General features: G+C 40.8%; 1 protein-coding gene across 27 annotated transcripts in view; it reads right to left on the bottom strand.

The window, feature by feature from the left end:
* The window catches only part of PHLDB2 (pleckstrin homology like domain family B member 2), a 237,420-nt gene that overhangs the window by 112,860 nt on the left and 109,276 nt on the right, over nucleotides 1-15,284 (bottom strand). For all 27 annotated transcript variants that reach the window (XM_017347099.3, XM_051859336.2, XM_051859335.2 and 24 more), the window contains one exon: nucleotides 7,028-7,142. In XM_017347099.3, the coding sequence (XP_017202588.3) occupies nucleotides 7,028-7,136 (109 nt within the window). In that variant the 5' untranslated portion in view covers nucleotides 7,137-7,142. Of the gene's footprint in view, nucleotides 1-7,027; nucleotides 7,143-15,284 lie in introns of those variants that run through there.

Below are 15,284 nucleotides of genomic sequence, written 5' to 3'. Positions count from 1 at the left end.
ACAAATATGCAGGCATCAGTCACTAGAGACTTCTCATGACAATGCAGAAAGTGAGGAACATTACAGTTAAGTTTATTAAGCAATTCTCTGTTCCACATGGTGTGCCTAGATTCAGGGAAGACAGAGATAAAATCAGACATTTTATGCTGAGTGTATATGAGCAGTATTCAAAAATTAATAGAATATGCAATATTATTAAGCCTGGATTTCAAAATATTTTGCACAAAAATGATTTTATTTTTTTAATTCTGTTTTCCACAATTTAAAAAACCCTTGTTGAGAGAGTTTATTGCCTAGTATGTAATGTAATGAGATAATGTAGTGTAATACATAGTGGTTTTTAAAATGATACAGAAGAGTTTAGATAAAGGAGAATGTGTACCTAATGAGTTCAGTGAGGGAGACAGCATATGTGACTTTCATACTGAGAAGAATGAAAGGTCTATGCAGAGGAAATGGTCAAGGCAAGGGAGATTTGGGTAAGGGTGAGTAACGGCGCTGCCTGTGGAGGGGGTTTGCGGGGAGCGTCTGGTAGGAGATAAGCTCCAGGGAGCTGGAGCCAACTTTGTGGGGAGGGGAGAGTCAGAGCTTTGAATTTCAGATTTCATGTCTACTCCCATTTTAATTATGTCCTGAAAATGACAGGAAGGACCTGTGGCTCTGTAGGAAGTAGTAGACCAAGTCCTTACTTCTCAAGAGTAACCTTGATTGTAAATGGCTTCAACTCTCCAGTTAAAAGATACTAACTGGCCAAATGGGTATAAAAACAAGACCCATCTATGTGCTGCCTACATGAAACACACCTCACCAACAAAGATACACACTGACTGAAAGTGAAAGGATGGAAAAAGGGCAGATGTAGCCTTCCTAACATCAGACAAAATAGATTTTAACACACAAAAAAATGTTAAAAGAGATGAAGAATGGGACTATGTGAAGATTAAGGGATCAATTCAACAGGAAGATGTGACTATAATAAATGTATATGCACCCAATGCCTGGCTATTTAAAAGAAATGTTAATGAATCTAAAGGGAGACATAAATTTCAATACAAAGGACTTCAACATCCCACTTTCAATAACAAAGGACTTCAACATCCCACCTTCATCCATGGACAGATCAACTAGATAGAAAATCAACAAACAACAGAGCTAATTGACACTATGGACTAAATGGACCTAACTGATATCTACAGAACTGTTCACCCCACAGTTGCAGAATACACATTCTTCTCATCAGTACATGGAACTTTCTCTAGGGTAGACCATATGCTAGGCCATAAAACAAGTCTTAGCAAATTCAAAAAAATCAAAATCACACCATTCATCTTTTCTGACCAGAATGAAGCTGGAAATCCACAACTCAAGAATCTCTAGAACAAATGCAAACACATAGAGACTGAATAACATGCTCCTAAACGATCAGTGGTCATAGAAGAAATCAAAAGAGAAATAAAAAATTTTCTGGAAATAATACATTATATTAAAACTTATGGGAGGGGCTGGATCTGTGGTGTAACAGGTTAATCCTCAGTCTGTGGTGCTGGCATCTCATATGGGCACCGGTTCTAGTCCCGGCTACTCCTCTTCTGATCCAGCTCTCTGTTATGGCCTGAGAAAGCAGCAAAAGATGGCTCAAGTGCTTGGACCCTGCAACCACATGGGAGATCTGGAAGAAGCTCCTGACTCTTGGCTTTGGATTGGCCCAGCTCCAGCCATTGCTGCCATCTGGGGAGTGAACCAGCAGGTGGAAGACTTCTCTCTGTGTCTCTCCCTTCCACTGTCTATAACTCTATCAAATAAATAAATAAAATCTTTTAAAAAACCTTACAGGACACAGCAAAAGCAGTGTTAAGAGGGAAGTTTATAGCAATTGTTGCCTACATGAAAAAATTGGGAAAGTACCAAGTAAATGAGCTATCAGTGCATCACAAGGACCTATACAAACATCAGCAAGCCAAACATCAAATTAGTGGAAGGAAAGAAATAGTTAAAATTAGAGAAGTAAACAAAATTGAAACCAAAAAAGCAGTACAAAAGATCAGTGAAATTAAGAGCTGATTTTTGAAAAAAAAAATGAACAAAATTGATACATTGACCCAACTAACTAAAAAAAGGCACAAGACTCAAATCAATAAAATCAGAATGAAAAAGGAAATGTAACAACAAATGCTACAGAAATAAAATGAATCATCAGAAATTATTGCAAAGAGCTGTATGCCAACAAATTGAGAAACCTAGAAGAAATGGATAGATTCCTGGACACATACAATCTACCAAAATTGAGTCATGAAGACATAGAAAATCTAAACAGAATAATCAAGATGGAAATTGAACCAGGAATAAAGACCCTCCCAACAAAGAAAAGCCCAGGACTGGTTGGCTTTACTGCTGAATTCTACCAGACATTTAAAGAAGAACTAGTTCCAATTCTTCTCAAGCTACTCAAAACAATTGAAAGGGCAGGAATCCTTCCAAACTCCTTCTATGAAGTCTGCATCACCTTAATTCCTAAACCAGACAAAAATACAACAGAGAAAGAGAACTATAGACCAATTTCCATGATGAACATAGAAGCAAAAATTCTCAACAAAATGTTAACTAATAAAACCCAACAACACATCAGAAAGATCATTCACCCAGACCAAGTGGGATTTATCCCTGGTATGCAGGGATGGTTCAACATTCACAAATCAATATATATATGACACATCACATTAACAAACTGAAGAAAAAAAACACATTATTATTTTGATAGATATAGATAAATAATTTGATAAAATACAACATTCTTTCCTGATGAAAACATTAAGCAAATTGGGTATAGAAGGAACATTCCTCAATACAATCAAAGCAATGTATGACAAACCCATGGCTAGCATCCTATTGAATGTGGAAAAGCTGGAAGCATTTCCCCTAAGATCTGGAACCAGACAAGGATGCCCATTTTCACCACTGCTATTTAATATAGTCCTGAAAGTTTGTCAGAGCCATTACGCAAGAAAAAGAAATCAAAGGGATACAAATTGGAAAGGGGAAGTCAAATTATCCCTCTTTCAGATGACATGATTCTATATATAGGGGATCCAAAATTCTCCACTGAGAGACTTTTGGAACTCATAAAAGAGTTTGGTAAAGTGGCAAGATATAAAGTCAACATAGAAAATTCACAGATTTTGTATACACAGATTTTGTACACATAGAAAATGCCATGGCTGAGAAAGAACTTCTAAGATCAATCCCTTTCATAATAGCTACAAAAAGAATTAAATGCCTTGGAATAAATTTAGGCAAGGGTGTCAAAGAACTCTATGATGAAAGTTACAAAACACTAAAGAAAGAATTAGAAGAAAACATTTAAAAATAGAAAAATCTTCCATGTTCATGGATTGGAAGAATCAATATCATCAAAATGTTCACACCACTGAAAGCGATTAACAGATTCAACATTATCCCATTTGGGTCACCCACATAAGCTGCAGGGGTCCAAGTACTTAGGAGTGCAAATATATCTTTGACAGATGAATTTAACTTCCCAGGGGCATCAGAGGGGAACTAGATCCAAAGGTGAGCAGCCAAGATTTGAACTAGCACTCCAGTATGGTATGCCAGCGTTACAGGCAGCAGCTTAGCTTGCTGTACCACAGCACCAGGCCCTAAAGCTAACTTAAAAAAAAAAAAAAAAAAAAAAGGCAGCTTAGCAGTGCAACAATGCACAAGAGAAAAGTTACATATATTGAAATTTTGATACTCAAGAAGCAAAAGCAGGTATGTCTAAAGGCTGCCAGATGAGCTTTCTGGGGCTCTGCTTCTGTGACCTCAACAAAAAGCCCAGGTACAATCTGAGGACCTCCCAACAACAGGAGTGCTGGTGCAGGAAATCTTCTTAGTACTTGTCACTCCTCTAGTCTGTTGAGCATTGATGTGTCATGTAATCAAGATGAGCACTGATGCTGATGTGGTTTATTGTTTTCTTACTGCAAAAGCTAGCTTTGTTCTGCATCCAGAAGCTGTCAAAATGAGCATCCAAGTGGAAAGTTCCATATATAAGCAATTTTGAAGGATTCATTTTGGGGGATGGCAAGCTTACCTTATAGTAAACTTTCACTGGCAATTAGTTCTCAAAGGAAGCTTGCCTCTCATGGGCTTTTAACATTTCATGATAGATTCTCAATGACTGTGAGATCGTTTGAATACTTGGAGCCTATTAGAAATATCAGTCCCTTGTTTTCCATTCCAGCTGCCACAATCCTCCATATAAAATGGTTGAGGGGTAGAAGAAGGTAAGAATCACACACTGTTACGTGCCTGCACAGCACATCAAACATGCCCAGGTAATGGTCACCTTTCCCTAAGTGCTCACCTTAACCCTCTTGCTTTCTGCCTTTGTCATGATCTTATTTCCACTCATCCAAATCCCCAATCCAGGAAATTCCTCTAATCCTTCATTCTTCCATAATTGCTATTAGCAATCCATTGCCAAACACTATCACTTTTACCTTGTAAATATTTGTCTATAGTATTTTCTCTCCATCCTCTTTGCCTTCATTTGTTACCTAATATTTTCAACTGCCATTCATAGAGATGGCCAAGAACAAACACAGGGTCAAGGAGAGATGAAACCTTATTAGGCCTAGGACTGGAGGGATATTGGATGTGTGATAAGCAGGAGTCACCCAAGGAAATGGAATATGAAAGATCCTAAAAGAAAAGCTAATATCCACATTATGGAGAAAGAGAAACATCAAATTCAAGACTGCATTTGCCCATGACTGGGAATGAAATCTAGGGCAGTTGCTGATAAACTGCTTGAAATCTGAAGCCTGTATTTATGACAGCATGAGTGGATTGGGTAGAACAGAGGTAGGTAGACAGTTATCATAAACTCCTCAATCAGGCTCTAATCTTAAAAGCACTAATTAGAACTTCTAATTATTTTATTAGTCATTTTCCCCTCATTTCTACACAAAATTCTCTCTCTCTCTCTCTTTTTTTTTTTTTTTTTTTTTTTTTTTTTTTTTTTGACAGGCAGAGTGGACAGTGAGAGAGAGAGACAGAGAGAAAGGTCTTCCTTTGCCGTTGGTTCACCCTCCAATGGCCGCCACGGCCGGCGCGCTGCGGCCGGCGCACAGCGCTGATCCGATGGCAGGAGCCAGGTGCTTCTCCTGGTCTCCCATGGGGTGCAGGGCCCAAGCACTTGGGCCATCCTCCACTGCACTCCCTGGCCACAGCAGAGAGCTGGCCTGGAAGAGGGGCAACCGGGACAGAATCCGGTGCCCCGACCGGGACTAGAACCCAGTGTGCCGGCGCTGCAAGGCAGAGGATTAGCCTAGTGAGCTGCGGTGCCAGCCTCTACACAAAATTCTAATGTTTGTGAACACAAGAATCCTTTTATCGGGGCTGGCGCTGTGGCGTGGTGGGTAAAGCCACCGCCTGCAGTGACAGCATCCCATATGGGCGCCGGTTCTAGTCCTGGATGCTCCTCTTCCAATCTAGCTCTCTGCTATGGCCTGGGAAAGCAGTGGAAGATGGCCCAAGTCCTTGGGCCCCTACACCCACGTGGGAGACCTGGAAGAATCTCCTGGCTCCTGCTTTGGATTGGCACAGCTCTGGCCATTGCAGCTATCTGGGGACTGAACCAGCGGATGGAAGACCTCTCTCTCTCTCTCTGCCTCTCCTTCTCTGTGTAACTCTGACTTTCAAGTAAATAAATAAATCTTTTAAAAAAATCCTTTTATCTTGCTTGCCATTTCCCCAGTATAGTACTTTATACATGACAGTCACTATAAAATGTTTGTTAAACAATTACATGAATTGGTTTTGAATATTGAAAATCCAATTTTCTCATCTCAATGCTTGGAATTCTTGAGTGACTCCTTGAATCCTTTAGGATAAAATAAATCTGAAATCTTCAGTTTAGCATAAAAGAAATAAAGGAATAAAAAACTGGTCATCTTTCTACTCCAGATTAGTTTCCCTCCTAATGGTTTCTATTTGCTCCCTTCTGTTCCTGCGAAGAAGGAACATTCTAACCACAATAAACTGCTTGCAGGTATTCGCATGCCGTACCCTTGCTCACCTCTCCCCTCCTAACCCCCATTCACCCGGGGATAGTTCAGCAGTCTCCCTCTCCAGAAAGCTTTGGTTAGGTGCCAAAGTATTTCACATTATCATACTGTAATTGTTCTGTCTTGTCTATATCTGCTCAAAGTATACACTCATTTCTATGTATTCTTTTGGTCCTGCTTTTTTGGAGAACCCTGACTAATACAGAGATTTTCTGTTTGGATTTCGTGTGCCTAGAACATGGCACAATGAGTAAATGAAAAATTAAACCTAGTTTGACCTCACCCTCTTTGATAAAGAGGACTCCACAGTCAGTACACAGCCAGTCTGCTAATGGCAGGGAAGTAATGAGGAGGTTGACTGAAACCAGGTACCCAGCAGATCCCTAAGGCCCCTGGTTACTTCAACATCTGAGGCATAATAAAAAATAATGAGGCAAATATATGTTTTATAAGTTCACTTTTTCTGTTTCAGTGCCAGTGGAACATTTTGCAAAGATTTCCACCAGCGCTGTAAACCCTGGGAGCTGGGAGTGCAGCTGAGTTGTTCACCTCTGCTGGGAAAAGACAGCGGGACAGCCGCTGTGAGAGTTTGGAATTGATGCCTTTCTCTGACCATCCCACCCCACCCACCCTACCCATTCTTTCGTTTGGCCTTGATTTCTGAATGGCTAGTGAGTCATCGCAAAAGACCTCTCCACACCAGCTGCACTGGTCACCCTGTCACTCAGCATCAGATCTAAACAAACATGCCTTTAGAGAGGCAAGGAGCAGCACCCATGAGTGAGCACCGGACCAAAGCTCTGGCCCGGGATTGCCAGCCTCAGGCTATCTTATTGGTGCTTAATGGATTCTTGAGTTTACACAGGAAAATGCTAGTGCATTCCCAAGAGCACAAGTAGGTGCTTGTAAATATGTACCGTGAAAATCTCTGAGCATGAAATGCATATGGTAGTTCTCACCAGAGTGTTGTGCATCACAAGCTCCGTCTCCCTCAGGTTCCTCTCTTTGGGTGTCGTCCCCCTCCATCAGTCTGGCCTGCTGCATCTCAGAGGAGACACTGGAATCCATGCCAGCCTGCACACAGGGAGAAAAGAGAGGTGTCATGAGTGGGAAGCTGAAAGCTGATCTGACCTCTGAAATCAGAAGGTCAACAGATGTTGCACATCTGGGAAACACTGCTGGTGGAGTTGAAAAGCAGGCGTCCTGGTTCACAGTTATTTCCCTGCTAACCGTCTTTTAGGAAGGCAAAACTACACCACAGCTATCATCAACAACAGGCACTGTTTTGGATAGAATAGTCACACATTTTTCAACAACAGCTTCCAGCAACAAGTACAGCCATCTCCCCTTATCCACGGTTGTGTGTTCTGGGAACTCCACTGGATGCCTGCAACAGCAGATAGTACTGCATATGCCATATTTTGTATATAATATACTTTTTCCTATACGTCCATATCTATGATAAAACTTATTTTATAAATAAAGCACGGTGAGAGATTAACAATAGTAATATAGTAGAACTATTGGGGCCAACATTGTGGCATAGTGAGTTAAGCTGCTACTTAGGACATGGTATTTCAGATCCTAGCTACTCTGCTTTTTGCCCAGCTTCCTGCTGATGTGCCTAGGAAATTAAATTCATCTGCCAAAGATATATATTCATTCTGTTTTTTGCAACACTATCCACTATAAACAAAAAGAAACAACATAAGTATCCATCCACCATGAATAGGAAAGAAAATGCAATACACATATACAACAGAATATTACTCATCCATTAAAATGGATGAAGTTGCAGGCCAGCGCTGTGGCATAGTAGGCTAAGCCTCCGCCTGTGGCACCAGAATTCCATATGGGCACCGGTTTGAGTTTCGGCTGTTCCAATTCTGATCCAGCTCTCTGCTATGGCCTAGGAAAGCAGCAGAAGATGGCCCAAATCCTTGAGCCCCTGCACCCGTGTAGGAGACCCGGAAGAAGGTTTTGGCTCCTGGCTTTGGATCGGTCCAGCTCTGGCCATTGTGGCCATTTTGGGGGAGTGAAGCAGTGGATAGAAGACTCTCTCTCAGTCTCTGTAACTTTACCTCTCAAGTAAATAAATAAAATCTTTAAAAAAAAAATGGATGAAGTCGTCATTTGCAACAGTGAAAATGAAATTAGAGGTCATTAAGTGAAATAAACCAAGTGAAATAAACCAAACATAGAAAGACAAATATCACATGATCTCACTCATATGGGGGTCTAAAAAATAAGTGATCTCACAGAAGTCAAAAACATAATGCTGGTTATCAGGGGCTGGGGTAGGAGGAAGGGGAAGGGTTGATTGACAGTATTAGGTTATGGCAGTCAGAAGTTCTGAGGTTTTATTGCATATTAGGGTAATTTTAGACATTTTTAATGTACTTTTTATTTGTCTATTTAACAATGCAAGCATAGGGCTAAATCAGTTTGTTTCTTAATACTGTCCCCATGCTGTCTCCCCTGAGCTTTGTTTTTCCTTTTAACTTTCTAGAGTTGGAACAAATGCTGAGCTCTTTTTCCATGGCACTTCCCTAATATTCTGTGTCTGTAGATCTTGGAGTGGCAGAGAGCATGTTTATCTCTGCAGTCCCAATTAATAAAGCATTGCAGAATAAACACACTGATAAGTAAGCATCCTCCTTACCATCCTCTGCTTCTAGGAGCCCTAGAAACACTGTACAAGGTGATTCCCTAACGTTCAGGGCGCTAAGACAAAGTAGCCCAGGGCTCAACCTGGAGGAAATGAATCTCTTCATCCTCTTCTATTTGAAGAGCTTATGTGTGAGAAGAAAAGCATGAAAACTGATCTCACCTCTTTCCTAGGGAGACGATGCTCAAACCCTCTCAAGACGGTTCTCTTTGGTTTTGGGATCTTGATTGAACCCTGCAGCATATCCACACCTAATAACTGCAGATATTCCTAAACTAGCTCTTGGCATGTTGGTAGGGGGCTCAAGAAATTTTAAATTTAATTTCCATTCTTCCCAGAGTCTTGTCTCTGGCCCCCATTGACATCTTACTCCTTAAATTTGAATCTCTAGTCCAGGATGGGGCAGCTGTTAATGAAGAGGCAAGATACAAACCCGGTTCCCTAAACCGGTCTGCTTCACCTCCTCTGTGGCTTGGCAATTACAGCAAAACGCTGTGGACCATTTGAACCGAGACACTGGGTGCCTCATTAGGAAACTCTGACATCTGTCCACATGCATGCTAACAGCATTTTGTTACAATGCGTGACGCGGCAGCAGAACAGTTGTTTATAATATAATCTCCCAGTGTTTATGTGGATTTTCCTTGTGTGCAAGAATGTGACACAGTCTTTACTGATGTCCTAGCATTTCATTCTCATATAACCCTTTATGGTAGGTTCTCCTGTCTGACAGGAGAGAAAAGTAAGGGTCAGGAGGAGGAATAACTTTTCTTTTTTTAAAGATTTTATTTATTTATTTGAAAAGCAGAGTTACAGACAGGCAGAGGCAGAGAGAGAGAGAGAGAGAGAGAGAGAGAGAGAGAGGAACGAGGTCTTCCATCCCCTGGTTCACTCCCCAAATGGCCACAACGGCCAGAGCTGAGCCAATCCGAAGCCATGAGTCAGGAGTTTCTTCAAGGTCTCCCATGCAGGTGCAGGGATCCAAGGACTTCTACTGTTTTCCCAAGTCACAGCAGAGAGCTGGATGGGAAGTGGAGCAGCTAGGACTCGAAACAGTGCCCATATATACAGCACTAGCCTGAGGAAGAACTTTTCTAAGATCACCCAGTCAGTAAGAAAGTAGACCAGAAATGTCCCCAAGATTATGTGATACTCTATATTCTTTCTCCCTTGTCCTATCTGCTATTTTCACACCCCCTTTCATTTCCTAAAATAAGTATGGAGGAAAAGGAAATATCCTAACCTGTAAATACGTTAGAGCCATTTAGTCAGTAAAAGCAATCATCCAATATCAATGCACAGATACTAAATTAAATATTAGAAAACAGAATCCAATAGGACATTAAGAAAATATCTCATGATCAGTTAGGATTTATTTCTGGAATACAAGGATGATTTAATATGAGAAAATGTTAATATAAATTTCATATTAATAGATATACAGAGAATATCATATAATTATCCTCAAATGCAAAAAGAAGAGAAAACAAAATAAGCAGCTTTGAAAGAAATTTAATGCCAGTTCCTGATAAAAACGCTCAAGAAGGGGTAGCCATTTGGCTCAACAGTTGTCACCATTTGGGGTGACCTCCTCCCATAGTGGAGTGCCTAATTTGAGTCCTGGCTACTCATCTTCTGAATCAATTTCCCATTAATGTGCACTCTGAAAGGCAGCATGTGATAGCTCAGGTTCGTGGGTCCCTGCTACCCATGAGGGAGACCTGGGTTGAGTTCTGGGCAAGGCTTTGTCTGTTGTGGGCTACTGAGGAGTGAACCAGCAGATGGAAGACCTTCCCGTCTTCCTGTCTTTCAAATAACACTCAAGAAAATAAGAATTGACTGTATTTCCTAAACACAATAATTTGGTCCAAAAGCCAAGATTAGGTAAGAGGCAAAGATACTCACACACTATTTCCTGCTTTCGGATATAATGCTAGAGATATTAACCAATGCAATTAAAAAAGAGAAAATAATAACCATTACAGAAAACAGAAAAGAAGAAATGAAACTATTTCTGGTGATATGATAGTTTACCTTCCAGAGCTGGATAAAATAACAAACTTACACAGACAATAAAGTTAGTTTGTTCTACATTACATAAAGATAATGTTAATTTTAAAACAATTTCAAGCTGTAGAAAAGCTGCAAAAATTGCACAAAGAACATTTGTTCTGGAACCACTTGAGAATAAGTTTTGAACATAGTGTTCATTTTCCCTAATACATCAGTGTGTAACCGTTCAGAAAAGGACAGTTTCCATATGCCCACAACACAAGCTTCTAAATCGGGGAATTATCACTGATACTAATGAACTTGGATTTCACAAGCCTGTTAGTGTTTAACCAAGTATACCCCAAATGGTCTTCATAGGACCCAACCTAGGAACATGTGTTCCATGTAGTTATTGTTCTCTTTGGTCCCTTTTCAGTCTGAGGAGCAGCCTGGGTGGCCTCTCACAGACTAATTCATCCTCACTCCCACCCACTCTGAACGTGGCTGATGGAAGAGCCTAGGAAAGCCACGGCAACCAAGACTTATCCTGCCAAGCATATAAAGTGAATAATTGCTTGAGTGTGTAGAGAAAACCTGGAAGTGATGTCATGCTTTTATCTTATTTAAAAAGGCTTTGAAGCAGACTGTAAAAATAGAATCCATGAAGCCCTTCACCCTTTGCTGAACGTTCCCAAGGAAAAGATAGGCTTGTTTCCACAGCGGTTCTCAGGCAGTCTCTCTTAGGTTCGATTTAGCAGTTAACTCTAAGGCTTAGTGTTCTCAGGTCTGTCTGGTCTATAGTGAACCTCAGCTAAGAAGCCACTCAGATTACACTCTAAACAGGTACATAGATAGTCCAGCATCCCCACTGTGTTAACAATGAATTCTCATCCTACTCTGCTTCAATGCTATCTTGGGAATTCTTAGACATCTGTCAAATTATTCCCCAGGGCAGCAGTTTAATTTTATTTATATGTAAAGCCCACAACTACTTTTCCCTCATTGCATTTGTATGATAATCAAAGCATTCATTTTCCTCTACACTGACTTCTGAAGGCTTTGGAGGTGTGTATGTACATACATTGGTAACTGCATTTCTGGGTTTGCTTCGATGCCTCTCTGTCCTTTACCTTTCCTGTATAACCCACCCCAACACCTGATCAGATGTGCCTTATGCCTGCAACCCAGGCTGCTTTCTTGAGCCAGGGGAAATGATCCCATGGAAAGATTCTTTTTCTTTTCTTTTCTTTTTTTTTTTTTTTTTTTTTTTTTTTTTTTTTTAGCAGCAAATTCTAGATTTCTTTTAGTGCTCAGGGTCCATGCCTTTAAAGCCTGCTCAGTCAAAGAATTTATAAATGTTGATCTTCTATTTTTCCAGCTATCTCCTTAGAGGTACAATTACCCACTCCCCTCATCTCTCCCACACAGAATTTGTTGCTACCTTTCTTTATGAGAGCCAACATTCTGAGAACAGATGCGGGGCGGGGGGCGGGCGGGACAGATAGAGACAGAGACAGAGATGGAGAGAGAGATTATGGAAGGATCAAATTCCTCTTCCTGATGGCCTGACCGCAAGGCAACACCAGGGAGCTTTAAAAACAAGAAACAAAAAAAGGAGTTTTTGTTTTGTTTTGTTTTTTAAATACAGAATCCTTAACCTTACTCTAGATTTTGTAGACTTTCTAAAAGAGAATCTGTGTTGGTGGGCCCAGTAATCTGTATTTTTAAGATATTCTCTAAAAGATTTCCTATTTGGCAAGTTTGACACCTGAGTAGCACTGGAGAGTTGTGTTCCACAGAACACCAGTCCAGCAGACTGCTCCTTAAAGAACTTAGAGTTTGGGAACGGATGCTCAGCAAGCCTTGCTACCTAGTAGAGTGTACATTCAACACAGAGTCTGAGGAAATGCCTATTTCATTTTGTTTAATCCAACATTTCACACGAATCTATTTGAATATGGTGCATGCTTTTTTTTTTTTTCCAACACAGCACATATTACCATTGTACTCCAAAGAACAGACTGTGTGACAGACTGGTATAGGAAACCCCATTCTCCATGCCATGGCAGATCAGCAAGTGTTTGGAGCCAGACAATTCAGTAATGAATCCAATTACAGTCATTCATAAAGACTTATGGATACAAGGTTGCACAAGGCCTTTATTTCCCATGTTCTTCTCTGGCTTTTCTGTGTTCGTTCCTAAACGTAGATATTTTTTAAAAAGGATGATATTTACAATAAACAGTATGTGTTGATTGCTTCTTATGTGCCACACTCTGTTCTCAGCACACTACAGGTTTTAGACCATGACATACACAGTTCGGGTAGATTTTATTATTGTAAACATGTTGTAACAGGACACTGAGGTCCAGAGAGATTAAGTAACTAAACCACAGAAATCACACTGGAAGTTAAGTGGTGAATCTGGGATTACAGACACGAAATCCAGGCGTTCAAACTCAGTACCTGTAGTGGGAGATTGGAGTCTTCAAAAAAAAAAAATTCATTGAAATGTGTATTATAAAAACCTTCACAGATTTCATATTTTTTGCATTAAAATCAATTTTTCTTTTGATTCCCTTTTTCCATGAACCCTTCAAAGCGCCCTCATATTCACCATTCCATCATTCTGCCTGAGTAATGTAGATTCCTTGAGAATCTCACGCACATCCAAACGTCCCTTGTGCACGGGTTCCTAAGCCCTGTCCTCAACTCCACTCTCTTGTTAGATGTTTCAGTAAGGAGCCATTATCAGCAATGCCTCACACTCAACATAGTTCCGAGAGAACTTCCTCCTTGCCTCTCCAAGCTTACCACTCCTGTTGTGTTCCTTCTTCCCGGTCATTCATGAGTTTCTGCACCTGATAGCTCCGAGCACGTCCTGCGTGTTTGGCACAATGCCCTGTTGGGATAGCCAGGTGACTAGGACTTCTGCTCTTCCCCCCGACTTCCGTTCGCCTCATGACCTCAGCGAACACGTGCTTTATCATGTCCTCTTTCTTCTCTTTCTCTGTTATGTCCTTCCAGATTCATGTGCAGCAGCTGTTGTCCTCTCGAAATTGTTCTTGAGTCTTATTCATGTGAAAGGGAATTTTATTGAACAGGATTATCTTTCTATGACGGGCTGCTGGCACATGTGTCGCTGTGGTGGAAGCATCTGCTTTGAAGATGACCCTATCGTCCCACAGCCCATGTGCTCTGGTTACCACGTATGTGATGTTGGCTGTTCTCCATCATGAGGTGGTCCCCATCTGTCCCTGGATCCAGGCAGACCTGTGAATGCCGTAGGAGTGATGCTATGCGCATTGTAAGGCTGAGAGCTAACAGGCAGACAGCTTCTGCTGTCTCTTTGGGCTGCTTGTCTTTAAATCCAGCCCCAAAGCCAGAAGGAAAGGGAAAGACCACATGGAGTCTACATGTGAAGTTGTTCCTGGTGACTATCCCTGCTGAGGACCCAGCTGACAGCCAGTACCAATCCACAGAAGACGAGTGACAGAGACTTCAGAAAGTTTCCAGTCCTAGCCTCCAAGTGACCCCGGCTGGCATCTAGTGGAGCAGGCGTTCCTTCCGAGCCTAACCTTAGTTGCAGATCTGGTTGCAACATAAGTGTTCTCATTGCTTTAAGCCACCAGGCTTTGCAGCCTGTCCCACAGAAACAGGTAGCCAAAAACTGTTGCCTACCTGTTTTAACCAGCTACTCCCAGGAGCAAGGTCTGATGTCACAAAGTCGGGATGGAGCTGATGCCAGGGAGGTAGGCACCGTTACTAAATGTCTGTCTTGTGCCCTTCTCTGAAAAATTTTAATTTTACATAGAATAGTAATAGTCATAGTCATCTACTGCACTGAAAGGGGCGTATGGTGGGATGGTGAGAACACTCAACTCACTCACACACTCTTCGCTTCTGACCACAGCTCTACACGTTACAGCTGTGTGGTGGGACGCAGGCTGCCTCCAGGCCTTCCGATTCCCCTCCTCTGAACCCCATAGGAGGATTAAAATATTTAAGGCATGTGAAAGTGCTTACAAGTGTGTGGCTCCTGGCTGATAGTTTTGCTCTCTAATAAACAAATAACTTTTCAAAGAAAGTTATAAAAAAGGAGGAAATGACAGTTATGGTTATATTTATATATTGAAGTTAAATATATATTATATCTATTAATGTTATATATGCAAAGATATTTAGAGCAGCCTTGTGTGTGACAACACAGTGTTGGGAAACTGAAATAGGCATCAATTATTATTAAGATAATGGTGAAGTACATATATGTTCAGATAATAGAATAATGTGGAAATGAGCCAAATTATTTAAACTGATCTGAATGGTAAATTTCAAGAGAAAAGGGCAAGTTGTAAAACAATATAGGTAATGATATCTATATTGTTAAAGTAGAAAAAAAGTCTACATGTCAGAAAGGGACCCACTAAAATTTTTGCCATTTTCCTTTGAGTAACTGAGTGTGGGACTCAAATATTCACTTGGATTAACTTGTATAATTTCCTTTTGCTGTTTTTTGTGTTTTTAAATAAAAATATGACGTAATAAATTTGTAAATT

The sequence above is a fragment of the Oryctolagus cuniculus genome, chromosome 4 (assembly GCF_964237555.1).
Source record: "Oryctolagus cuniculus chromosome 4, mOryCun1.1, whole genome shotgun sequence".
In the NCBI taxonomy this organism is placed as follows: domain Eukaryota; kingdom Metazoa; phylum Chordata; class Mammalia; order Lagomorpha; family Leporidae; genus Oryctolagus; species Oryctolagus cuniculus.
The sequence above is the reverse complement of the archived record's forward strand: the minus strand, read 5'-3'. Positions and strand labels throughout refer to the sequence as shown.